Source organism: Cinclus cinclus, chromosome 19, assembly GCF_963662255.1.
Source record: "Cinclus cinclus chromosome 19, bCinCin1.1, whole genome shotgun sequence".
NCBI classification, from domain to species: Eukaryota; Metazoa; Chordata; class Aves; order Passeriformes; family Cinclidae; genus Cinclus; species Cinclus cinclus.
The window spans coordinates 10,001,751-10,027,514 of NC_085064.1; the positions used below are offsets into that span (position 1 = coordinate 10,001,751).

General features: G+C 52.8%; 1 protein-coding gene across 2 annotated transcripts; it reads left to right on the plus strand.

Annotated features, from left to right (window-relative positions):
* The first annotated feature begins 235 nt into the window (after positions 1-235).
* Positions 236-24,986, plus strand: LRSAM1 (leucine rich repeat and sterile alpha motif containing 1). 2 transcript variants are annotated; one of them, XM_062505549.1, is made up of 25 exons: positions 236-261; positions 3,326-3,508; positions 5,035-5,091; positions 6,574-6,618; positions 7,066-7,143; positions 7,936-8,004; positions 8,719-8,803; positions 9,633-9,754; positions 10,790-10,880; positions 11,706-11,836; positions 12,444-12,473; positions 13,003-13,125; positions 13,212-13,351; positions 13,896-13,940; positions 14,894-14,964; positions 16,266-16,365; positions 17,085-17,172; positions 17,782-17,856; positions 19,278-19,358; positions 21,213-21,308; positions 21,848-21,946; positions 22,619-22,750; positions 23,151-23,232; positions 23,413-23,561; positions 24,040-24,986. In XM_062505549.1, the coding sequence occupies exons 2-25, from the start codon at positions 3,437-3,439 to the stop codon at positions 24,163-24,165; spliced, it is 2,187 nt and encodes a 728-aa protein (XP_062361533.1). In that variant the 5' UTR covers positions 236-261; positions 3,326-3,436; the 3' UTR covers positions 24,166-24,986. The 2 variants fall into 2 exon arrangements, with proteins under 2 accessions (XP_062361533.1, XP_062361534.1); XM_062505550.1 differs by lacking the exons at positions 236-261; positions 3,326-3,508; positions 5,035-5,091; ... (3 more) ...; positions 8,719-8,803; positions 10,790-10,880 and having other exon boundaries at positions 9,681-9,754.
* The last annotated feature ends 778 nt before the right edge of the window (positions 24,987-25,764 follow it).

Here is a 25,764-nt window from a genome sequence, read left to right on the forward strand (position 1 = left end):
GGCCGTGGCGCTCAGTGCTCTGGGCTGGGGACGAGGCGAGGATCGGGCACGGGTTGGACTCGGTGACCCCGTGGGGAATCTTTCCCATCCCGGACAATTCTGGGGTTCCGTGACCGGGCAGGACGGTCCTCCGGCCTCGTGAGGGCGCTCGAGGGCGGCGGGCGGAGCTCTGGGGCCGGGCCGGGGCGCTCTGGGCGCGCCGCTCCCTGGTGCCGCTGATCACGTGACCCGGCGGTGAGGCAGCGATGGCGGCGCCGAACGGTGAGCGGGGCTGGGGAGCGGGGAGCCGCTGTGGAGCAATGGGCTGCTCCGGGCACCGCGCCTCGGGGGTGCTCCTCGGAACGGCTCGAGAGCAGGCGGTGCCCGGAGTTGCGCGGTGTCTGCCGCGGAGCAGCCGCTGCCCTCTCTCACTGTCGCTGCTCTCCCCAGGTATCGGGCCGGTGCCCGAGGGTTGCGAGCCCAAATCCCTTCAGGGTCGACTCAGCCCGAGTTTCCGAGGTTTTGAGCCCTCGGGCACAGAACTGCGCTGTTCTGAATGAGGGAAGGGTAAAGAAGACGAGGAGCTTGGAAGCTGTGTGACCCTGGGAGGGGGACCCGCGGAGAGAAGAAGAAGAGAATAGTGATGATGAAGGAAAGTAAGGACTGAGAGGCAGAGCTGGACTGGTAAAGACGAGCGGAGATTCGTTCCAGGCGTTGCCCGGAGGGGCCTGGGGCAGGCTCAGGCTGTGGCAGGGGTGGCAGCTCTAGCACAGAGAGCAAACGATGCAGGACAGCAAGTTCCAGAGCTGCAATTCAGCTGTTGCCTCCTCCGTGCCTGTTCCAGTGCCTGCAGGGCTGGCTGCTGACAACCTGTCAGAGAGCCAGAGCAGCCTGTGGTTGTCTGGTGACTCCTCTGTTCCCCAGGGCCAGGCAGCATCTTCAGGAGCCCACCCAGACCCGCAGCCTGGCTCACTGCGCCCTCATTGTGCTCCTAAGTGTGTTTTCCCAGAGTAAATAAAAGATCTCTTCTTTCCACACCCTCACCTTGTCTCATTACAGTGCCGAGACGGATTTACGGCATCCAGAATTTTTTGGAAACTGGGGCTTCTTCCAGAGCTGTGTTGCTGTGTTTTAATTATAGTTGTTAGTAAAACGAAATGTTTGGTTTTATTTTGCTGTCATCACAGACTGGGAAACACCCAGAGGATATTCCTGTGCCCTTCCCCACCCCGAGTGTATGGCTGCTCCTCATGCAGAACTCACTGCCTGCAGGGAGCAGTGGGATCAGGATTTGGTGTCCGTGGGTGCTCACTGCCTGCAGGGAGCAGTGGGATCAGGATTTGGTGTCCGTGGGTGCTCACTGCCTGCAGGGAGCAGTGGGATCAGGATTTGGTGTCCGTGGGTGCTCACTGCCTGCAGGGAGCAGTGGGATCAGGATTTGGTGTCCGTGGGTGCTCACTGCCTGCAGAGTGAGTGCTGGCCTGGGCGCTTACAGGCAGTTTTCTTACTAATTTAATAAATAAAAATTGTATCATGTAATGGTCATATGCCAAGGGCCTTTCTCACTCCTGGCTGCTGCGTTTGATGTGTCATCACTAAAGCAAATTTCCACTTTTAAAAGCTGTTCAGTCCATTTAACAAATCTCTGATCCTTCATCCTCTGATGCCTGGTGCGATTCTTTTCTGTTCACTGTCTCCCCTTCAGCCTTCATGTCTTTATCAATTTTCTTGGGTGAAAACTGATGATTTCCTACTATCACCATGACTAATGGGATCTGGCTGGAATAGGGAAAGGTGAGGTGGGCCAAGAGGATGCAGAAGTGCTCAGTAGAGTTGAACATAGTCATCAATTCAAGGATATCGTATTGCACCTTTGCTTTCTCATCTTGAAATCTCCTTTTTTTTTGTGCCTCTGATGTCTTGTGCTTGATTGCTGCCCTGCATTTCTCTGACAGTCAACTTCCCTTCTTGCTCAGTCCTTTGAGATCTGGCTCTCACCTTCTCTTCTGGGAGCTGGGTCTGAGCAGCATTTCAATAATCTGAACTGGTTAAAGAGGCAGAAATTTGGATGGCAGGGAAAGAGCCACAGAACTGTTAGAGATGAGTTTATAGCTATGTTCTGCTGTGGCCCATGGCTTCTCCCAGTAAGTGGTGTGGCAGCAGGGCACTGACTCAGGATGTCTCTGCCTCCTTGTTCCTGCAGTGAAAGGAAGAGGGATTAATTATATTGAATTGTTTTATTTTTACAGTGAGAATTTATCTCTCTAAAGATTTTGTGGAGTTTTTGGCAGAGCTCTCCCTGCCTGCTCAGGGAATATCCCTGGCTGGATCCTATGGGTACCTGCTCTTCAGGAGAGTTTGAGGCCAGTTTGCAGACATAGAGCTGGCAGAGAACCAGCATTTTATGTACAGCTCCTGAGCTCCACTGAGCCCTGAGTTGAGTGGTCTGTAGCTGTGCCAGTTACTGCTCCACTGGTGAAGTGGCTCTTTTGTGCTGATTTTTAAATTGCATAGAAAAACTGCATTTTAAAAAGTCACTGCAAGTGTTTAAAAAGTTGCTCCCTGTTCAGGACTTGCTGTTGCTTTCCTGCTCTTCTCTCATCTCCCAGCCAGATCCCTGTGTCAGGTCTCTCTGGGAGCCCCTGTTCACCTGCAGCCCCAGCTCAGGCTCTTTCTGCATTGCCCATTTGTGCCCCCTGCTCTTATGCAGCCACAGATAAAACCCTTTTTCTCCTTGATTTCTTTACTCAGCTGGCCCCATCTCTTTCCCAGCATCCCACTGGTACCACCTCATTACCAGCTGCTCTCCCCATTTCTTGTTCAGCCACAGCTTTCTGTCTTTCCTTCAAAATCTGTCAACAGCTCCTTTTTCTCTCCTGCTGGGTCAGAGCCCTGTCCCAGAGCTGCCTGGTGTCTGTTCCCCTTCAGCCACCTGCACTCCTGATTCCACCAGGCATCTTCCTGCACCCAACTTTTCCTCTCTCAGGTTCAAATTCTCTTCCCTTACACTTCAGCCAGCCGGAATCCTTGCTCTCAGTTCTTTATTATTGTGCAATAATTTACTTTAAATAGTTTGGCTTTTGTCCCCGGTGCTTGATTTCTTGATACAGCTTTTTAATTTTTAATTCTGGAGTGGACCCTGCATTTCTCTGATCCTTCAGCAGCCTTTCTTTGTGCCTATCCCAGAGCTGATCCAAACAACCAACCCCTCTCAGACCACAGCAGGGCTTGAGTGCCTCATGTTTGTACTTCCCTGTGCTGGAACCTGCCTATGTGATGCAGCTAAACAAAGACAATTGCTGACACAATTCTTTTCTTTTTAACCTTACTCTCTGCCACTTATTAGGTCCCTGTTCTGCAGCCCAGGCTTTCCAGCAAACACAGACCCCAGGATCCCTCAGCCCTTCTCTGCACTGACCATCTGTGCCCCTGGACAGAGCCACAGTCAGGACTGAAGATGCCTCTCTTCTCCAGGAAGAAGAAACCCAGCGATGATGCTCGGAAGCGCCTTGAGTACCAAATGTGCCTGGTAAGCACTGCCAGGATCATTTCTGTCCTCTGTGCCTGGTCCTTGAGTACCAAATGTGCCTGGTAAGCACTGCCAGGATCATTTCTGTCCTCTGTGCCTGGTCCTTGAGTACCACATGTGCCTGGTAAGCACTGCCAGGATCATTTCTGTCCTCTGTGCCTGGTCCTTGAGTACCAAATGTGCCTGGTAAGCACTGCCAGGATCATTTCTGTCCTCTGTGCCTGGTCCTTGAGTACCAAATGTGCCTGGTAAGCACTGCCAGGATCATTTCTGTCCTCTGTGCCTGGTCCTTGAGTACCAAATGTGCCTGGTAAGCACTGCCAGGGTCATTTCTGTCCTCTGTGTCTGGTCCTTGAGTACCAAATGTGCCTGGTAGGTACTGCCAAGATAATTTTTTTTCTCCATGCCTGTTCCTGACTCCAGGTGATTTGGTACATCCCCTGTATGACCAGTAACCATGTTTCATGACCAGCAGTTGTGTCCCTGATCCCACCAAGACAGCAGGTTTTCTTCCTAATGTACCTCAGGGAATTCCTACCTCCCTGTCTGGCTTTACCCTCCCACCCCACATCCCCTTCATTCCACTTCCATCCCTCTGTGTGGTTCCATGGGGCATCCTCCACCCCACCTCATACCAGCCTGCAGGTGGGAACCCAGCTCTCCTTTCTCCTCCATGCCCCTTTGCCATTACAGATCTCCCAGTTTGCTTTTCCTTCCAGGGAACCTGTGACTTCCCATCATATCTGCCTTGCCTTCTGCCTCTCTTTTGCTTACCATTATTATTCTGATGTTCCTGTCACTCTGTGGATTAACTGGTTAGGTGTTGCTGTTTGTTCTCCTGGACTGGGATTTCACCAAGATGCTCTGGCACAGGGAATCTCCTGGGGAAGGGATGAGGGGAAGCTGAGGAACTGGGGGGAGTTCATCCTTGAGAAAAGGGGGCTCGGAGGGCCCTTCTGGCTCTGCACAACTCCCTGACAGGAGGGGACAGCCAGGGAGGGGTCGGGCTCTGGTCGCAGGGAACTGGGAGAGGAGGAGAGGGAACGGCCTCAGGCTGTGCCTGGAGAAGCTTAGGTTGGATATTGGGACATTTTATTTCCTTGAAAAGCATTGTCAGACATTGCAACAGGCTGCCCAGGGCATTGGTGGGGTCACCATCCCTGGAAGTGATCCAGAGATGTGTAGATGTGGCCCCTGGGGACATGGGTTAGTGGAGTCTGTCCAGGTTCATCACTGTTAGCAGCTGCATTGGATGGATTTGATTTGAACATGGAAAATACTTTGGAATAGAACCACAGAATCCCAGGCTGGTTTGAATGGAAGGGACCTTAAAGCCCATCCAGTGCCACCCCTGCCATGGGTAGGGACAACTTCCACTGTCCCAGGCTGCTCCAAGCCCCAGTGTCCAACCTGGCCTTGGACACTTCCAGAGATTGGGAGTCCACAACCTCTCTGGGCAAGGTGCAGCAAGAGGTGCTGTGTTTCTGCATGGTCTAATTCTCTGGATGTGGTTCTTCCCTCTCCAGGCAAAAGAAGCTGGTGCTGATGATACCCTTGACATATCCAGATGTGAGCTCTCAGAGGTATGTCCTCTACACCTTCCAGTCTTCACTCACAGCTCTGATTCTCTGTCTGCTTTTTGGTACCAACTGTCAGATTTACCCTCATACCTGTGAGCCTTGAGACAGACATTGTTGCTGGTCCACCTTTTCCTCTATCTCCTGATCTTTGGCTTTCAGTTGGGTGCTTCTTTCCCTGTTTTTTTGGTGGGAGTTTGCCTGTCCTGTCTCATGCTTCAACACCATTTCTGTCCTGGGAGTCCTTTAGAAGGGCAGAGTGGTCTCATACCTGCCACTGGTACCTTGTTTGACCCTAGTTTGGGACCTCGTGGCTTAATTTTGCTGGTCCTGAGGGAACTGGCTTGCCAAAGGCTGAGTATTTCTAATCTTAGAGCTGGATAGTCTGCCCCCCATGGTTGTTTTATTGTGTAAGTGAAAATCCCACTTCTGCTTCCAAGTTGTTGGTTAAGGATGGAAATCTCACTCCCAGTTTGGCTTCTTTTATGGCAACCAACTAAATGAGGAACAGTCTGTCTGCTGGTGTGTGGGCAGGCAGTGACAGTGCCAGACACCCAGACACAGCTTTTCCTGCTGGCAGCCGGGCCAGCCTCAGGCAGAAACCCATTTTTATCTCACTTTTAATTTTATTCCTTGTTTCATGCTTTTAAACTGTTGATCCTGAATACAGGATGCCCTTGCAAAGCAAGGTGGGGAGATTTGACACCATGCTGGAGAGCTGCCTGCTGTGCAGTGTGAAATGGCTTTGCTGAGACTTTGGGATGTTTTGTTCCAAGCTCAGGAGCCAACAGCAGGTTGTGTGTGGGTTTGCAGGCTTAGTGGGACAGCCTGGGTGTGGCAGGGTGGCAGACAGAGGATCCACCCAGCCAGCTCCACTTATGGCCAGGACTGATCTGGGATGCCCAGCAGCTCTTTTTGGACCATAAAACTGTCCTGCTGTTTAATTTTCATTGTTGTTTCAATAAGTGAAGTGAGACATAATTTTGGTTTGACAATTAACCATGGGCAGGAGTCTGGATATTTCTGGTTCTGTGCTGCAGGGAAGGTCACAGTGCCCAGCTGTGGCTGAACTGGCATCTCCTTGTTCTGCCTGTCCCTCTTCTTCATCAGGGACACTCTGTCCTGCTTGGTGCTCACCTTTCTCTCTCAGCACACTTCAGTGTGACTGTGAGGTTGCCAAACCACAGAATGCATTTCTGTGATGATGAACTAACCTCTGCCTGAGCTCATCTGCACATTGAATGTTAAATCACACAAAGCTTGAACTCCTGCCTAACCTTCAGCCTGCTCTGTGACACTGTTATGTCATGGAGAGCCACTGCAAGCTGTGTAAATGGGAGCTCCCTGGGAAGTACTGGGCCAAAATCAGGGGCTAGTAATTTTAAGCATCACTTTTATTTTTAGTTGAGCTATTCACACTTTACACATGGACAGTGTAGAACTGCTTAAAAGAGAAGTCTGACATGACTGTTTTCTAATTGTTTTTAGGTTCCTTATGGGGCCTTTGCAACTTGCAAGGTCTTGCAAAAAAAGGTAATGTTGTAATCAGAAATTATTAAATAATTCTATTAACAGTCTTAAATATTATTTTTGTGTTTGAAATGACTGTGTGTGGTTGTTTTATGGTGGTCCAGAAGGAATTTGCTTATGAGGAGTTTATCCACCTGGGTGATACTACATAGGGAGCAGTTTGAGTTGGATCAATCCTGTCTTTGTTTTTTAAAGTTAACTTCTGCCAGGAAAGGTGAGGTGATTGTTCTAGCCCATCTAAGGGTATTTCTCATGTGAGGAATTTGGCTCTGCTTTAGATCTCATGTAAAATGTTTGACCTTCTCTGACAATCCATTTCCTACTTTAATGTTTTATATGTTAGTGAATAAGATATTGAGTTCTTGTACAGTCTCCCCAGTTCAATCTCAACAAAAGGGCTTGTCTTTCTGTCTCTTGTGCTTATGTGTCAATGAGGTTTTTCCTCCTCAGGTGCTGATTATTCATACAAATAATCTGACATCTTTACTTCCAAAGTCGTGCAGCCTCCTGAGTCTCATAACTGTGAAGGTAATTGGGATTCTTAACAGTTCAACTGCAGCCAATTTTCCTTTGATTTGAGCTGCATTAAAACACACCAGCCCAAGTAAATTTCTTCTGGATGACTGGCTTTGCCAGGAATCAGTACCAAGGTGTGACACCTGCCTCTTCTGGGTTCACCTCCCAGGCTGACTAACAGCAGTCAGTGAGTAACATCACCATCAGTCCCACGACTCATTTATCCCCTTCAGAATCCCCCAATTTCCCCCTCAGCAGCCTCACTGGTGGTGGTGGTCAGGCAGAGCTGGTTGTGTTATGGAGTAGATCCATTTCTCCCCTGCTCTGGAGGGTCACTCCAGAAGGGAAGGAAAGTGGTGATGGGTGTGACAGGGCTGGATCACCATCATGCTGGGATTCCCCAAGAGGCAGAGTCATTTCAGCAGCTCCAGGTAGAGGGAGGGAGGTTTCCAGGTCTAGTCCTACCCTCTCCCTGAACTGCTGTTGGAGCAGTTCAGCTTCCAAAGAGCAGTTCAGCTCATTTGATCCTGCAGAAATTCCTTCTGCCAGCCTGGTTCCAAGGGGATGATTTATTCAGTTGGCTCCTCCAGTTCTGTGGGACTGCTCTCCCTCAGTGTCACTGCCCACTCTTATCTCGTTTATTACTGATGCCTGAATTTCCAAAAGACCTCCAAGAATTACCATGTCCCCTGGAAAACCTGAGCTGCTTTTCAAAGTCCCATTGGAAGCAAAGTAATTTTCATTGTGAGATACTTAATTACTTTTGTTCCCAACCTTGTTTGGTGACATTATCCATTTTTCCAGGTTCTGGACCTGCATGACAACCAGCTGGCTTCACTTCCTGCTGATATTGGTCAGCTGACAGCTCTTCAGGTAAAAGATTTGCAGCTACATCCCAGGTGTCTGTACAGGGCATGCTTGGGGACAGCAGGGATGTGGGTTACTGCTGTTTGGTTTATAATTAGTCACAACTTCTGTGCTGGTGCCATTTTGTCAGATCTATCACACCACCCTGACTGTTGTTGTTGAACTGGCTCTGTTGAACTGGTTAGAGGGAAAGCAGGAAAAAAGGAGGAAAGGAGCAGGAGAAGAGCAGGAAAAACCAGGCTTGGTTATGTTCTCCCAGCTCAGTGCAGCCCAAGTGGCTCCCATGGCCAAACAGATGCTGTGAGCAAGCAGAGTCCTGTTGATCTCCCCAAACATTCAGGTTTTGCTGTTCTCCCTGGTGTGGTTATGTTGAGAACCCAGAGCAGTGTCTAAGGGCACACTCTGGGTCTCCCTGCTCAGGGGGCAGCTTTAGGTGGGAGCTGGAACCTGGGGAGGGCTGCCCTGGACACTCCAATTCCCAGTTCCTGCGTCTGGATCCAGCACCAGATGTTGGTGGAGAGCAGGGTTTCTCACTGCCCCTGGTGGCTTGGCATGCCCTTTATCCAGGGCTGGTGGAAAATACATTTTTTTAACCCTGAAAGTGTTATCTACAAACAATTTCAAGTTGTACTTCTGAGCCTGAAAGTCCCAGGGCACAAATGTGTAGAAGACATGAGACTTGGATGAATATTTGGAATATTTTTTCTCTTAATACCTTAGGTCCTAAACCTTGACAAGAATCTTTTAAAAAGCCTTCCACAATCTATAGGAGACCTTGCCCAGCTCCAGGTCCTCAATGTGAAAGGTATGGAATGGGATTGCTCTGGGAAAAGCACATTTATTTTCTGGTCATGTTGAGCTGCATTAACAATTATTCCTTTCAACCAAGGCAAGCACCATATGGTTTACACTCTGAATGCTGAGGAAGAGCGCAAGGAAAGTTTGAATTCAAATAGTTGGCAAGGCAGGATAAATGATCTAAGCAGAAAATGTGTCAGCCTCAAGCCATCCTGTAAAGCAGGCAGAGTACTCAGCCAGATAAACCAAATTACAGTTGGGTCCCCCAACACCCAGAGCTGCCTCCTGTGAGCCTGTGCATCCCCACCAGGTCTGCACAGCCCAAGCACAAAGGTCACACCTCTTTTCCAGACTTCTGGGCATTTTCCAGCTATGCAGTGCCATAAATCAGGGAGAAAAAAGGAGATTTAGTTACGTGGAGCTGTTGGTGAATCAGGGAAGGCAATGGGGGATGAGGAACTTAGAAGGGCAGCTCAGGTCATTGCCTGTCTGCAGCACCTGGGCTCTGAGCCCGGGGTGTGCAATCTCACATTCAGTCCCCTTCCTCCCATCCCTGGGACTTGGACCAAGGGAAGAACATTCCATAAAACCTGATGAAGAGCACAGATCCAGCCTGCAGCAGTGACCTCAGCTGAGAAGGAGATCTGGATCCCAAACTGCCCTTGGTGGGCAGTGACATTTTGAGTCCCTTTGAGTCCCTGTGTGACCAGGGACAGCCCCATCCCTGTGCAAATGAGCTGTATGTGTGGTTATGGATTGGCGTTGGAGCAGATGAGCTTGCTGGCTCCCGTTTTGGGAAGGTTCCATGGTTTTAACTGGCTTTTCTGTCCATGTAGGGAACAAGCTGAGGGAGCTGCCCGGGAGCATGAGCGGCCTGCGGAGCCTGCGGGCTCTGGATGTCAGCGGCAATGTGCTGCGGGAGCTGCCGCGGGTGCTGGCCCACCTCCACACCCTGCAGGTACCTGCCCTGGGGCCAGCCCTTCCCAGCCTGCTTCCTGCTTCCCTCAGCTGGGAATAAATCCAGCCCACAGGGGGAGTGTTTAGGGTCTGGGCAGGGTGCACTGCAGAGGATTGTAACAGAGCTGTTCACACCCTCCAAAATAACTTTTATGTACTTGCTCTGTTTTTTTCTGATCATTTTTACCATTTAATCTGATCATTTTGCCATTTAATTCTGATAATTTTGCCATTTAATCATGACAAAAGCAATCCTCAGAGAGCGAAACCCTGGATTTTACCTGCCAGGGCTGTCTCTGAGATCTGGCAGATCCCCACTTCGTTGTCAGCTTCCATGGGTTTATGGCTCTCTGAAGTGCACATTCAAAATGGAAAAGCTGCTGGATTTTTAGGGATATGTTGCTTTCTGGCTGCCCACCCTGTCAGTGCTAAATGGTGCAAGTGTGAGGCAACAGCTGGCTCAGACACCAGCAGGAAAGTATGAATAAATGCTTCTCTGTCTCACACAGCATTTTGCTTCACATGAGGACAGCCTGAGTTGAGGCATCTGTGCAGCTTTGCCCCTGTTCTTGGTAAAGTGGTTCTTTTCTAGGCTTTCCTGCTATGCCCTTCTCTACAAAAGGCAACATTAGGTCCTTTTGGTGGCCACAGTAGGACAAACCAAGTACTCTTCCATCATTCTTTATGGGACTCTTCTCCATGTCCTTGTATCACCCCCACTTCTATGCTGAAGGGAAGTCCTGATGTGGACTAGGGAATGTCTGCAGCTGAGAAGTGCTCTGACCTCTGGTACCTAAACTTGAAGTGCCAGTGCCTGCATGAGGGGAATGTTCCAATGAGGGGACAGCTCAGAAGCTTCCAAAAAAGGGATGCTGGAGTCACCTCTGAAAGGTCCCAGACACCCAGCAGGGATTCAATACAGCCTTGCATTTATGTCAGGATTTAGGGGTAACATTATGTAAGGTTTTGGGGAGCTGCAAGGAGAACTGCAGCTGGACTCAGAATAACCTGGAGCTCTGTGTGTTCTCTTTTGGAGACGCTGACCCTGGATGCCTCTGCTATGACCTACCCACCCCCTGACATCTGCAGTGCGGGTACAGAGGCCATCCAGCAGTTCCTCTGCAAGGGTAAGACAGGAGCACCTGGGGTTTGCCCAGAGATGGCATTTCTGAAGGACAGACATTGTGTGGACTCTGCTTGGGGAGGTTGTTGGTGCCCTGCAACCTGATTACTTGTCTTTGCTGGCAAACAGCACAACATGAGTCCTTCCCTGAGCCCAGCCACACTGAAATGTCAAGTGGTTTGTTAAAAATTAGTGGCTGGGTCAGGCTGGCTCAGTGACCGTAAGAAGTCAGTGCATCTCCTGTGGTTATTTGCATTTTCTCCTATGGGAGGGTTAGGCATTGTCCACTTTGTCACTGCTGTGGGACAAGGAGAGAGACTCAGGAGTCACTCAAGGTCCCTGCTGCCCTCATTTTCTCTGAGGAAGGACCTGGGCCCTGCGTCATCATGAGAATTATGAAAACAGATGAAAAACTCAAATGACAAAGGAAATTTACTATAAAGTTTGTAAACATTGTGTTTAGTACAGACAGGGAGTCTTGGTGGAGGTTTTATGCAGGGGAAGTGTCTTGCAAGGCATAGTCAGAACTTATTTTGGTCTGGGCAGTAACATCTGCAGCCCTGCAGAAGTCACCAAGCCTGCAGCTCTGTGCAGGATGTGTTTCTATCTGAGCAAATCCTTGTCCTGGTGGGGACAGAGTGGCCCCACCTCCTCCCAGAGCTCCTTGTCCATCCTGCTTCAGCTGGAGGAGCCCTGCCAGGCACTCCTTGGTGTGTGGGCAGAGGGAGCACAGCTGGAAGCAGTCCCACACACCAGCCAGCTCTCAGCCATGGTGCCAAGGAGGTTTTTGAGTTTCAAATGTTCTTATTTTGCGTTTGGTGCCTTCCAGAGTGTGGAATTGCATACTACCCTCCCTCCCAGTCCCTGCTCCCCATGCTGGAGAGTGATGGAGGAGGAACTTCAGTGGATGGGGTGGACAGGACAGTGGAGAAGTACCTGGAAGAGGAGAACAAGTGGCAGGTGAGGCTCCCCTGCCCCAGAGGGTTTGGGATTTGTCTCTGTGCTCCACCAAAGCATCTCACAGCCCTTGGCACATCATCCCTCATCACCCTCCCCTCCATGAGTTGTGTCTTTTGGGATCAAGGGAGTAGCCAGGCACAGTGTGTGCAAGGGTGGCTCATCTCCTTGCTGAGATAGGGCTGGTGTCATCACTCTGGCTCCTGGAAGACACATCCCAAGGAACTGTCTCCATCCTTGAAAGCAATGGTGGAGCCAAGGGACAGGGCTGACAGTGGGACATGGAATGTGCAGTGTGTGACATCTATTTTTGAGGGGACAGCAAACTGCAGAAGAACCTTGTGCTTCCTTGTGCTAGACATGTTCAGCCCTTCCTGGGAAAGGGGAGGCTGGGCCAATTATTGTGGTAACCATGCTAATTCCTGTGCTCTTTGGCAAGTACAGAGTCAATGCCTTTACCCCTGGAGAAGCCTGAGTGACTGGACTTTGGGCCTGTGTTCCTGTGCCTTGATGTCTTCACTCAGTATGGGGAGGTTGTACTGTGGACTAATAATATCTACAAAAAAGTACTTCTGGGAATAAATGTCTGCTGATACTGCTTATTTTTCAGAACAAATTCTTGGATTATGAGAAGAGGAAGGTAAGGATCAACTCCTGCAACTGCTTTATCTACAGCATGAGTCTGCTTCTGGTTTTTGTATTCCATCTTTTTATTTTATTTCTCGTTCCCCTCCCCTGTCCGCACTTTTAGTTTGTTCTTTTTGTTTTCCCTGGTCTCTGTCTCTTTCCCTGTGCAAGGCTCACTTTGAAATAACCAGAAGCTTCCAGCAGACAAAGGGAGTCCTGTGGCATATGGAACTGAACCCAACCTGCATTTTGGGCTTCCCTCCACATGTTTATATTGTCTGGTTTGGTACCAGTCAATGCCCAGGGAATTCAGCTTCATGACATGAAAGAATTCGGAGACTGTTATGAAAAGAGTAGCAGCTTCTGCTTCCCAGTTTTTTGGGTTCCCAAGAATTCCCCTCCCCTAGACAAGCTTCCTGTTTGCCATTTGCCTTGACTTCTTCTCTGCAAGGGACTCCTGTGCCTTGCTTTACCTTTTTCCCAGAATATGTTCTTGCTGGCAAAGGAGATTACTGTCAGGAGATCTTTCTTATTCCTCTCAGGAAAGAAAAACACAGGCCCTGGTGGAATTTGAGCGGCACCTGAATATGGGGCAACGAGAACAGGCCCTGCTAGTGCAGCAGCTCAACAGCCACAAGGATGAGATCCTGCAGACAGTGAGAGAGGTGGGTGTGCTGGGCAGGGCCCTTCCAGGGCACCCACTGCCTTCCCCAAACCCACCACCTTCTCCTGGCTTCCCTGCTGTGGGCAGGAGCAGCAGAGGCTGGAGCAGGGTCTGTCAAAGCACCAGCGCTATTTGGAGGAGGAGAAGCTGAAGCTGCTGCAGCAGCTGAAGGACACAGAGCAGGGCATTGCCAGCCGGATCCAGAAGCTGCTGGAGGACAACCAGAGGTGAGGTTCCAGGGGTCTTTATCTGATTTTTTTTGTCCTGTTGTTTTGAGTGGTTTATTTTGCCCCTGAGTGTTTCAGACCTGGTCAGGATTGATGTCTGGAGGAGCTGCCTTAGGTCCTGGACTGCCAAAGACCCATTCAAAGCACATGGAATTTGCATCTTAAAAGAACTGTTTCATAAATGTGTGATGTTGGGATTTTGCAGTGTTATGGAAGAAATTCTAATTCCTCATGGAAGGTGCAAATTTGAAGTGTTAAGGTGCCCCTGCCTGTGTCTGCTGGGTCTCCATGTGAGCTGGTGCTGATGGGAGGTGCCCAGCCTGCTGAAATCTGCTCTGCTGTGCATGACAGCAAAGTTGTTTTCTCTCAGGCACATGGGGGGATTGTTGGGATTGATCCTGTGTAGGGCCTGGAGTTGGATGATCCTTGTGGGTCCCTTTTGAGTCAGGATATTCTGTGGCCCTATGATTCTGTCCTCTGAGGGACCAGGATATTCTACTCAGCTTGATGAAAACCTTTTGTTTTATCTTTTTTTTTTTTTTAGGCAGAAACGAAGTTCAGACATTTTAAAGTCCTTGGAGAATGAGAGGTGAGTCTCTTTGAAACAAACCTGTCTGGAAAAGCAGTAAGAAGCTGGGAAGAGGGCTGAGAGCTTCCTTCCAGAGTCACCAGTCTGAATCCACCCTAAGTCAGGCGAGGTTCATCTCATACCTGCAGCTGGCTCTGGTCACTGTTGGAGGCAAGACACCGGACTCAGTGTGCCTGGTTCTCCCCAGTCTGCCACACCGAGTGACAGGGTGATTGTACCTCTTTTTCATCTCTGAATAGTCCTAAATAATGAGTTTGGGAGCAAAACTCTCTATTCCAGTATCAAGGACCAACAGAGATCCTCTATCTGTTGGCAAGCAAGGCAGTTCTGAAGGTGTTCCAGCAACTTCTCCAGGCTAGGAGGAGTAGGTGGGAAGTAAATCTGCCATTCAGCCAGCACTCTTAGCTAACTCTGCCACCAAAAGTGACTGTCTCCAGCCCTGCTCTGTCTGTGAGCTGCCCCCTCCTTTCAGCCAGCTGTGCTGTAGCCCAGTAAACTGGGTGCACATCATCCAGTTGTTTGTCAGATTGTTCCCCACCCACACCAGCTCCTGACCTGGTAAATGGTGGGGGGAATGTTCTGCAACAAAGACAGGGGTGGTGGGGAGGGAGGCCAGGTTGCTGCTTGCAGTGGCACTGCTCACTTGGGCTCATCCTTAGGAGAAAGGAAAGGCAAGGAAGGGTCTGGTACTGCTTGGGGAGAGCATGTGCATGTTGTGTTGCCGTTTTGTCTCTCCCTGTCTAAAGCCACTGTCCCTGTGGTTTTGAGCAAATTTTATGTTGTCTCCCGAAAACTAAGAGTTTCTTCACCAAAAAATCACTGAGGCTTTAGTGTCTCTGATAAACCCAGCTTTCCTGAGCAGGGTGAACCTGTCCAGCCCTGAGACTTTGAGCTGGGTGGGTAGAGGAAAGGGCCTCTTTTGAAGGAGTGGCTGAATTGTTGTTTGTTGGCAGAATCAGGATGGAACAGCTGATGGTAATAACCCAAGAGGAGACGGAGCAGCTGCACAGGAGGGAAGTGGCCTGTAAGTCCAGACAGGTCTTTGGGGAGATGAGGCTAAGTGTCTGGAACACCAGGAGCAGCTGAGGGGACTCAGCCTGGAGAAGAAGAGGCTCTGGGGGGACTTTCTCACTCTCTACAACTCCCTGAAACAAGGGTGTATCCAGATGGGGATCAGGCTCTGCTCCCAGGGAGCAAGAGATGGGCCAAGAAGAAACAGCCTCAAGTTGTACCAGGGAAGGCTTGGGTTGGATATTATAGTTTTTTTTCCATGGAAAGGGTGATCAGGCATTGACACAGACTGCCCAGGGCAGTGGTGGAGTCACCATCCCTGGAAGTGTTGAAAAAACATGTGGATGTGACACTTGAGAACATGGTTTACTGGTGAACATGGTGGTGGTGATGGTTGGACTTGATGATCTTAAAGGTCTTTTCCAACTTTAATGATTCTGTGATTCTGTGAAAGACCTGATTCCTCTGGAGATGTCCTGGATAGGTGGCACCCACATGGGAGATTCTCTGGCATACACATTCTGACATTCCCTGATAGGCACACGGAGCAGCACTGCCCATGTGCCACTGATCCAAAGCTCCCACTTGCAGCTCCCTGCCTGTTCTCCATGGGACACAAGCCAAGCTCCCTGTTAATCCATCAGATTCGTGTCTGATGAACAAGAATGGTGCTGGGAGGTCTTTTCTGCTCATGCTGACCATGACCAGATGTGTTTCTCCAGGGAAACAGAAGGCAGTGTCCCCCTAAGACTGGCAGAGCCCAACTCCTCTCTGGGACAGGGACAGGAGCCAGGGAACAGCTGGAGCTGGGCCAGGGCAGGCTCAGGCTGGAGATGAGGGAAAGGTTCTTCCCTGAGCCAGAGGGTGCTGGGCACTGCCCAGGCTCCCCAGGGAATGGTCCCGGCCCCGAGGCTGCCAGAGCTCCAGGAGCGTTTGGACAGCGCTGCCAGGGATGGACAGGGGGGATTGTTGGGGGGGTCTGGGCAGGGACTGGGGCTGCACTGTCTCTGTGGGACCCTTCCTACTTCCCCAGAGATTCTGTGATCTCAGGGCTGGTAGGCAGTGACTGGGCTTCTCTGAGCACTGAAGAGATGCAGGCACAGGCAGAGTGAAGTTTTCTCAGCTCTTTTCCCAATAAAGAGCCACAGTTCTCAGGGGGATGGGTTTGCTCTGGAATCAGTGAAATGGGAAGAGCAAGAGCAATGAGAGAGGAGCCACTGTTGGTTGCAGTGGCTGCAGCAGCAGTGGTGGGTGGGTCCTGCTCTGCACACAGGCCAGGCAGGCACTGAGCCCCTCTGTCCCCTCTGTCCCCAGCTGCCATGCAGCAGATGCTGGCTGAGACCTACAAGAACAAGCTCCTCCAAATGACCTCCGAGTCTCGTCGGCAGGACCTCGTCAGCCAGGCCTGCTCCAGGTGCAGAGGGTGTCTGGGGCTGGTGGTGCTGGTGTTAAATCCCTTTCTTTCAGCAGTGTATTTCCCATAAGTACACCAGGGACCCCTGGAGCTGCTGGAATGCAGCAGGACAGCTATAACAGCACAGGACAGTGCAAATTAAACTGTCAGAGTCCCTTAAATGAGCTACCTTTAAACGACCATAATTTGCATGTTAATCACACGCTGGGGGAGCTGTCACTTTTGTACGCTGTTTATTTTGCCTTATACATTCTGCTAAATATGGAGGATAGAGTTAGACCAGTTGTATTCCTGTTTTTTGAGGCACTTCAATACCAAACTGTAGCCCAGAGCTCCTCCCCTCACCTCCCAGGTTGCCCCAAGGATGCTGTGTGTGCATAAATAGTACGTGAGTGATGCTGCACATAATGAGAGCATCCTGGCTCACTGTTCACAACAAGATGACAAATTTTAATCTGGCAGTGTCTAGCACAAAAACAGCCTTGTGAGCCTGTGGCCTGCTCAACAGGTCCACAGGAGCCTGTGTGTGGTGCAGGTTTGGTTTGGCTGTAGGGAAGGAGGTGTTGAATTTGTGGCCATCAGCTGTAAAGTACCACGGCTCTTCCCCTGTTCAGTAAGAAATTCCTTCTCCTGCGTTCCGCATTGTCTGCTTTTCCTCTGGTTCACTTCAAGAATCCCAGACCCAGCATTAACTCCATGGCACATCCATCTCCTTGCAGCTTAGCTGAGATGGATCAGAAGTTCCACCAAATCCTGGCTTGGCAGCACCTGGATCAGAGCAAAGCTGTCAGTCAGATCTTGCAGCAGGTAGGCAATGGAGCAAACTGCTCATGGGGGATTGAGGGAGAGCAGGACCCAGAGTGGGTCACAGGAGCAGCAGTAGCTGGGCTGGGCTGCATGCAGAAGTGATTTTATTTAACACTACATGCTAAACTTTGAGAATGTCTGCTATTCTGACTAACTAACTTTTGAAAAAAAATTCTAGACAGCAAATTTTCAGAAAAGACAGACGCACGGACCATGGGAAGCAAAACTGCCATGATGATTAAGAGGGGATTTTGAGACAGAAGTCCTGTCTTTTGGCAGGTTTCCTGGGGGACTTGGGACAAGCATTTTCAAATTTTTTCTCAGAAGTGCTGGGCAGCTGTGCCCTGCAGCACAGTCTGGCTGCTCAGTGCTGCTGGAAAGGAGAGATGGGGTCACACAGAGCATTCCAGATGAATGTTTGAAGAACTTTAATATTTCTCTGTGTGTTAATATTTACCTGTTGGGCTCTCAGGTGTGTTTCAGAACACTTTTGCTCACAGCAAGCACCACTCAGGGACTTGTACCCGAGTCCCTGCAAGGCAGCAGCTTCTGAGCCCATCAGCAACTGCACCAACCACCTCACTAAGCAGGATTTTGCCTGTCTCTTAGATTGAGATGCAGAAAGCTGCATTTGAAGCTCTCCAGGTGAAGAAGGATCTTATGCACAGGCAGATCAGGAACCAGGTGAGTTAGCAACAGAGGAAAGAGCAACCAGCTCCTCAGTTCATCCTGCTGTTTGATGAGCCCCTGGGAGGAAGAACAAAGTGAGCACAGAGCAGGGTCTGAGAACATGGAGAGCTCTGGTGCTGCTGAGAGCTCTGGAACAGAGCTGGGCAGTATTGGTCACACTCCAGTCTCCCAGCTCTGAGGGAGGGAGTGTCCAAGCAGGTTTTAGATTCCTGGAGGTGGTGGCATTGCCATTCCTTCGGTCACCTCAGCACTGGAGGACAGATCTGCACTGGCTCCAGGGGTGCTCTGCAGTTGCAACTCTGATTTCCTTCAGGCTGTGTACTTGGCAGGGCTGCTGCTTCCACATGAGCCCCTCAGCATCCTTCTGCATCTCCATCCAGCACATCAGAGCTACACCTTGAGCCATAAGTTCATCTTTTCTTTCCCATTCTCAGCCTGCCTTTCTGAGCTCCATTCTGCAGAAGGTGCAGTGATGTAGTCAGGGGGAAGAGCAAGAGCTGGTGGAGGAAGTAGTGGTGAATGATGGAAAAGTGGCAGTGGATGATGCAGGAAGGTGGGAAGGCAGCAGTGGTGGATGCAGGAAGGAGGGTTGCTGGTTTCTAACGCAGTGCTTCAGAATCTTCCCTCTCCTGATCTGACACAGCAGAAATGTCACAGGTCAGGATTTGTTGGATAAACTTGAGGGCTTGGATATTCTGAGTGTCCCAGTGACCAGTCTCTGCTGGAAGCCTCTGACCTGTCTGACAGCTCTCCATCATTGCCTGAGTTCACCATAAGGGTCCTGCATTTTGCTCCCTCTTGCTCTGTGAACAAAGGGAGTTTGTTCCTTGATGCCAAGGCTAGGTCTTTCACCCTTGGGACCCCTCCCACCCCTGCTGCAGGGGCAGGCACGGGCAGAGCCCTGGGGTCAGCAGGAGCAGTGTGGCCAGGGGCAGTTGGTGGCTTGGCAGAGGGGTGGGCTGGGCTCTCATCTTGGCTTTGCTGTGGGACCTTGGGCAACTCACTTCACCTCTCTGTGTCTCAGTTGGCCCACCTGAAAGAGCAGGTGTTGTTCTGGGATTGCTGGAGTGCCTGGAAACCAGGACACCGGCCCAGGAGTCTGAGGTTTGAGCTATGCTGCTTGACTCCACTACCCAGAGTGGCTGCAAAATGTTTGGGTGCACAAACTGATGGCATTGAGCTTCCAGACCTGCACAGGAGGTGTTCAGAGTAGAGAGACAGTTGGAGAGGGTGGACAGAGCTCCTGAGGTAAAAGAAGAGGGACCCTCAGCACACACATCACCAAGGGGCACAGCAGCTCCCCCCAACCCTCTGAGCACTCTGCAGTGCTGCCCTTGCCAGTCAGACTTCATTTTAAAAGGTCATAAATTAAAGTCATTTTAAATGTCAGTAAAAATGTTTCATCTTCTGTTTAGATTAAATTAATAGAAACAGAGTTATTGCAGCTGACAGAGCTGGAACTAAAGAGGCAAGAACTGGACACAGAGACGCTGCAGGTACGTGGGGCTCTGGGGCTGCCCCCCACCCTCTCTGCTCTGGGATTGCTCTACTTGCTTCCCTTGCTCCTGGCAAAGTTCCCAGACAGTTTTATGCTTAGTCAGAAGGTCCTTCTGCACAAGACACACCAACCCCTCTGTGTCCTGGGAATGTGGGACATCACTGCTTCTCCTAAACATTTCCAGGCATTCTCAGCAGAGAGCTAGAGGAGCCCTGATAGGGTTGGGCACTTCCAGGTGTGCTGGGTGGGGAAGGATTTTGCAGTCCAGTTGTTTGCTGTCCCAAAAACACCTGCCTGCTGTGCATTGCATGTCCTCTTACATTGTGTTGTGTTTTGGTTTTTACATCATCAGCAGTCACACATTGAGGAATACCAGGTTTAGCTTAAGCAGCTTTGCTTTAAATTTTGTTTTGTGATGCTTTTGCATCAGTTGTTTTCTTCTGTGTGCCGTGTGCCAGGTCAGGTCACCTGTTTAGTCAGCCCAAAATCAGTGACAAACACCCAAGGCTGTCATAGAGCAGTGTTAAGTGCTGGCTTCAGGCAGTGGTGCCTCCCAGCCCTGTCCTGGATCCTTCAGGTGTAAGCTTTGGGTTGTGCTATCTGGACTCACACAGCTGCTCTGTGGTGTTGGAGGGCAGCAGGTAGGGACCACGCAGAGTTCATGGAGGGCAGACCAGGTGTGACCCTGGTGATCACAGGAGCTGCAGGGCAGTGCAGGAAACAGGGCTCTGCCCAGGTACCCACCTGCAGCTTCAGCATCAGGAGCCAAGGAACGAGGCCTGAACACCTGCGTCTCTCTGGATCCCCCTACCCTTGGTGCTGTGCAGCCCAAAGGGTTCCTGCTGGGGCTGGAGCAGCTCCCCCCTGTCATCGGTTGTCCTCTGATCCATGGAGGTCCTGATGCTTCCTGCCTCTGTCAGGGCAATGCAGCTCTGGAGGTGGGGGTGCCCTGGGAGAGGCAGCTGTTCCTGTTAACCAGGGACCTTGTCCCTGTGCAGGGTCCAGGTGCTGATACAGGCTGGACAGGCCTTGGAGCACCCTGGGACAGTGGAAGGTCTCTGCCTGTGGTAGGGGGTGGAACACGATGGGTTTTAAGGTCCCTTCCAACCAAACCAGTCTGGGATTCTGTGAACAGTGAAGGTTTTCCCAAAATTCAGGATGTAACAATCCTTGTCCCTCTGTCCATGGGCATCTGAAATGCTGTGGCTGATGACCACTGGGCTCTGCTCAGACGTGGGTGAGCTGGGAGTGAAGCTGCAGAGGTGCCACATGGTGGGACATTTCTGAGCCACTTAACTCTCTACTGCCAAGGAGTGGCTGCAGGGATGCCTGGCCTTCCCCTGGTGTGCTTGGGGGGAGATCCGAGGGAAAGGAATCATCCCAAAGGCATGGGGGGACCTCATCTGTCCTGTCTACCTGCAGGATTTCAGACCTACTTTCAGGTGGTCTTTCCTCAGTTGGACAGGGCTTGGAGCAACCTGGGATAGAGGAAGGTGCCTCTGCCCATGGCAGGGGATGGAATGAGATGAACTTTAAGGTCTCTTCCAACTCAAACCAGTCTAATATTCCATGATTCTAAGGAGGGGGACCATGAATACTTTTGGCTGAACTTCTGATGGAGTGAGAAGGAGCTGCTGCAGTGAGGGTGAGCTGGGGCTGCTCAGAGTGGCAGTGCAGGGCTGAAAGGAGTGGGTTCAGCTTGGTTCTGCTCCTGCTAGGAGAGGATCTGAGCTGTGGGGCACAGGGATTGCACAGCCACAGAGACTGGTGTGGGTCTGGCAGGGGCTCGGCTGGGAAGGGGGCAGGGTGGCAGCAATGTGGGGATGTGGCTGCCAGAGCTCTCCTGTTGCAGGAGGTGGTCATGGAGCAGCGCCGGGCACTCAGCAGCCTCCTGCAGCAGCTCCTCAAGGAGAAAAAGCAAAGGGAGGAAGAACTGCAACAAATCCTGGTAATGGAGCCCCTCATGAAGTGCTGTGGGTGAGGAAGCATTTGGGTTGGCTGCAGGGAGAGTCCATGGCTCAGTGTGGGACTGAAGAGGCGCAGAGCAGGGCTGTATCCAGACCCAGAGGCAAATTTAGCCCCAGGAAGTTCTAACATAAACCTGGGGGGCACAGCAGCTCTCCCTGGTGCAGCATGGGGCACCATCATCACCATCAATGGCCCTGCTGGAAAGGGAGTGGTCAGCAGGATGAGCACAAGGGATGGGAGTTGTGGTCTTGCAGTCCTGAAGATCTCCAGACCTTTCTGAGCCTCAGGAGACCAGGCCTGGGACAAAGGGAGCAGGGCAATGCACAGCCCTGGAATGGGTGGGAGCAGAGTCAAAGTGGGGCCAGCCTGCAGGAGCCAGAAATGCCTGTTTGACCCCTGTCACAGTGCTCTGGCTGGACCCTGCACAGCCCAGGCTGGGGATTCTCTCCTGCACACCCATCCCTGAACCCCCCTAGCCATGTTCCCTCGGGCTGCTGATTGAATGAATTTGTTTTTCAGCTGGAAATGGAGGCAAAGAGTGAAACCAAACAGGAGAACTACTGGCTGATCCAGTACCAGCGCCTGCTGAACCAGAAGCCCCTCTCCCTGAAGCTCCAGGTGCTGCTGCTGTTCCTGCTCCCACTGTGGCTCTGCTCTGCTTTTCTCTGGGGGGAGTGAGAAGCCCCCCTGATCAAAGGCTGGCAGCAGGGCGCAGACCCCTCACACAGATCCAATTCCAGTGAATTGCCAAAGGGAGTTTTCCACGTGTGAAGGGAACTCACTGGGGGCTACAGCTCCTCCCGAGGGGCAGCTCCGGGCTCTGCTCTGAGCCAGGGACAGGAGCCAGGGAACGGCTGGAGCTGGGCCAGGGCAGGCTCAGGCTGGAGATCAGGGAAAGGTTCTTCCCTGAGCCAGAGGGTGCTGGGCACTGCCCAGGCTCCCCAGGGAATGGTCCCGGCCCCGAGGCTGCCAGAGCTCCAGGAGCGTTTGGACAGCGCTGCCAGGGATGGACAGGGGGGATTGTTGAGGGGTCTGGGCAGGGACAGGGGCTGCACTGGATGATCCTGGTGAGTGCATTCTGGATATTCAATGATTCCCAGACCTCAACATTTTGAACCATGCCCATAAAATACCTGGGGCCAGAGCTGCTCCAGTTGTTGGGTTTCCAGGCTTTGGTGTGTTTGGGATGCAGTACAGCTGGAGCAGGGCAGGATAGCGATGAGCACACCCCTAGCCCTGCTGCTGCCTGTCCTCGGGGGTGAGTCTGGGAGCTCGTTCCATGTTTTGCAGGAGAAGGGTTTGGAGCAGCAGCTGGTGACCCTGCTGCTGGAGCTCTCTGCTGACCAGTACGTGCCAGTCTTCGCTCACCACCGAATATCCCTGGAAATACTTGGCACCATGAGTACCAGTGACCTGGAAAAGGTACAAGACAGCAGAGCCACAGTGTGGGACAGCAACAGCAGGGATTGTCTCTGTCCCTGCCCCAAGCCCAGCTGTGTCTGCTGGGTCTGCCAGGATGAAACGCTGGTAGTCTGCTTTGTGACCTCCCCACAAGGACAGGTGCCTGTGCTGCTCTGCCTGTCCATGTGGGCAGTGGCTCTCCCAGACACTTGCAGGGTGAGCTGCAGCCTGGCTTCATCTTCCAACATCCTGCAGATGCTCTCTGCAGCAGAAATAGCACCAGGGAATTCCTGGTGACTGGCAGAGGGGCTTTCCTTGGCATGGCCAGGTCTTGCCAGCAATACCTATAAGTTCTCAATGTGCCCTTGGGGACACCGGCCTGCTGTCCCTCTGGGACCAACACCCTCCTCTTGCCCCACAGCTCGGTGTGACAGAGGCTGGTCTGCAGCGTGCCATTCTCAGGCGGGCTCAGGAGATCCTGGCTGTGGCCACGACCATCCCAGGTACCCCCAGTTCTTTTCTGCCACATTTGACACTCACACCAGGTACCTGAGCCTGGAGCATGGAGCTCTGTGGGTCACACACCTCCCGTGGGTGTGTAGGAGGGGAGGCAGGGAGGGCAGGCGGAGCTGCGGCGGGCGATGGGCAGTGCTCAGGGGGCTCAGACCTTGCTGTGGTGGCAGAGATGCGGAGGGCAGAGCACACCGAGGGCCCTGCGGCCCCAGAGCCCAGCGCTCCCCTGGAGGAGCCCCCGAGCCCCGCGGCCCCCACGGCCCCAGCGCTGCAGCGGGACGAGAAGAAGTCGGAGTGCGTTGTGTGCATGGAGCAGGAGGTGAGACCCGGGGCTGGAGCAGGGCAGGATCCAACGCATCGCCAGGTCTGTGTCCCCAGCCTGACCCTGGTAATTCCCGGGTGCTCGTCCCGCCAGCTGCCGGACACAGCCGGGGTTGGGCATCCCAGCGGGGATGGAGAGAGAGAAGCGCAGGGCAGGGCAGGGCAGGGACGGACGGACAGGGACGGACCGGGCTCCGTGTGGGCTCGGGCAGGACCTCGCTGAGCTCCACCCCCCAGCCGTGGGAAGCGCTCACGGGGCTGCTCCGTTCAGCCCCCCGTGTCCTTCCCCTGTCCCCCCGTGTCCCATCGCGCTCCCGCTCGGCACAGCCCCGCACACCCATGAGGGACGGAGATAGGGGTGCGGGGCTCTGCCCCCCACGCTGAGACCTCTCGGGTTATCCCCATCTCCCCCCGTGCTGGGACCGGTATTCAGGGACGGCAGCACTCTCCGTGTCCCCTCTTTGTCTCTTCCCCAGCCCCAGATGATTTTCCTGCCCTGTGGCCACGTCTGCTGCTGCCAGGGCTGCTGCGAGCGACTGCACTCGTGTCCCCTGTGCCGCCAGGACATCGCCCAGCGCATCCGCATCTTCCACAGCGCCTAGTCCGGCCCGGGAGGCGCCGGCCCCGCTCCCGGGGTGTTCCCTGCTGCCGCTCATGCCCTTGTTCACAGCCCCCCACCAGCATGACCAGCACTGCCCTCCCCGTGCCCGGCCCCCCCTGGCTGCACCCGGGAGCCTCAGCATGCTCCCAGCTCCCCGATGGCTTCTCGGCACCCAGCGGGGGCTCCTTCAGTGAATCCCTTCCTGCTGCCTGTCCCCGTGCCTGGGTGACACACTGGCTGCAGATGTGGCTCCTCCTCTCTCTCTGGCAGAGGCGTTTACCTTCAGAAAGCCCCCTGGCTCAGCAGGGACAGGGGGAGTGCTTCCAGCAGTGCTGCCCGGAGCTGGGGGAATTTCCCGTGCGAGCATTTGGACAGGACGTGCTGTTCTTCCTGTGCTGACAGTGCCTTGCACCTCTGTCATGCCAAAGGTCTGGGGCTGCTGCTCTCGAGGCCCACAGGAGCATGTCTGGGTCTGCAGTCTCAGGCAGGGCAGAGCCAGGAGCTCCCCAGCCCCAAGTTCCTGCTCCTGTGGGAGGGGAGAGTGCAACACCCCCAGGACTGGAGGGACCTGCCCTGGCCAGTGGAGCCCAGTGGGGTCCCTCATCCACCAGTCAGGTAGGGAGCAGAAAGTGTTGCTGCCACAGGACAGCACTGACGCAGGGCTGGGGCTGTGCCCAGCTCAGATCCACGGTGCCTCTGTGCACTGGAGTGTGGGGACTTCTCCACTGTCATTGACCAGCAACAATTCCTGTCTGTCCCTCGGTTCCTGACCTTGAAATACAAAAATGCTGCCACGAGCCCAGTCCCACCACAGCCTTCAGCAGGAGCAACCAATAAACTGCAGCTGGTTTCTGCCAGGGGTGTGTGCTGCCTCTTTCCTTCTGCACGTGGGGATGGCTGAGAGCTGGGTTGTGGAACAGTGACAGGCCCACCACGTGCCCAGCTGTCCCAGTGTCACCTCCTCCTTCTCATCTTGTCAGAGAAGAATTTGAGGGTCTGGGCCTTCTCCAAGGGTGTTGCTCATTGTGGAGCTGCCCCAGGGATGTCCAGACCTTGGACCCTGTGCTTGGGTTGCCTCACATGAGCTGCCCCGTGCAGAGCATCCTTGTGGGACACGTGTGGCCTCATGGAGGTGGCCACCAGTGTCCTGGGGATGTGCCACAGCACCAGGGCTGGCGCCTTGGGAACACCCTGGATGTTTTTCCAGCCTCTGTTTTCATGTTTTGCTGCTGCTGTACGTCAGAGCAGGCACGTCCTATCCAGAGAGGGGCAAGGGGCTGCACCGGGAACAGCTGGTGCTTGGCATGGAGGAGGAGAGCCCTGGCCGAGGTGGCCGAATGAAGGCAGGAAGGGTCGTGGAGCACCCTCCTTACTCCCCCTTCCCCCTCCCTCGGTATTCCCTGGGGTCGGGGAGGGGGAAGGGGTCAGAAGCCCTGGCCTGACGGGAGGAGCAGGGAGAGTGGATCCAGGCCCCGAGGAGCCCCCCCCCGCGCCCCTCCCCCAGGGCAGTCAGGGACCACACGGGGACCCCACGGGTCAGGCCAGAGAGGGAGAAGAGTCCCGAGGGCTGCCCCGACACCCGGCCAGCAGCAGCGATGCT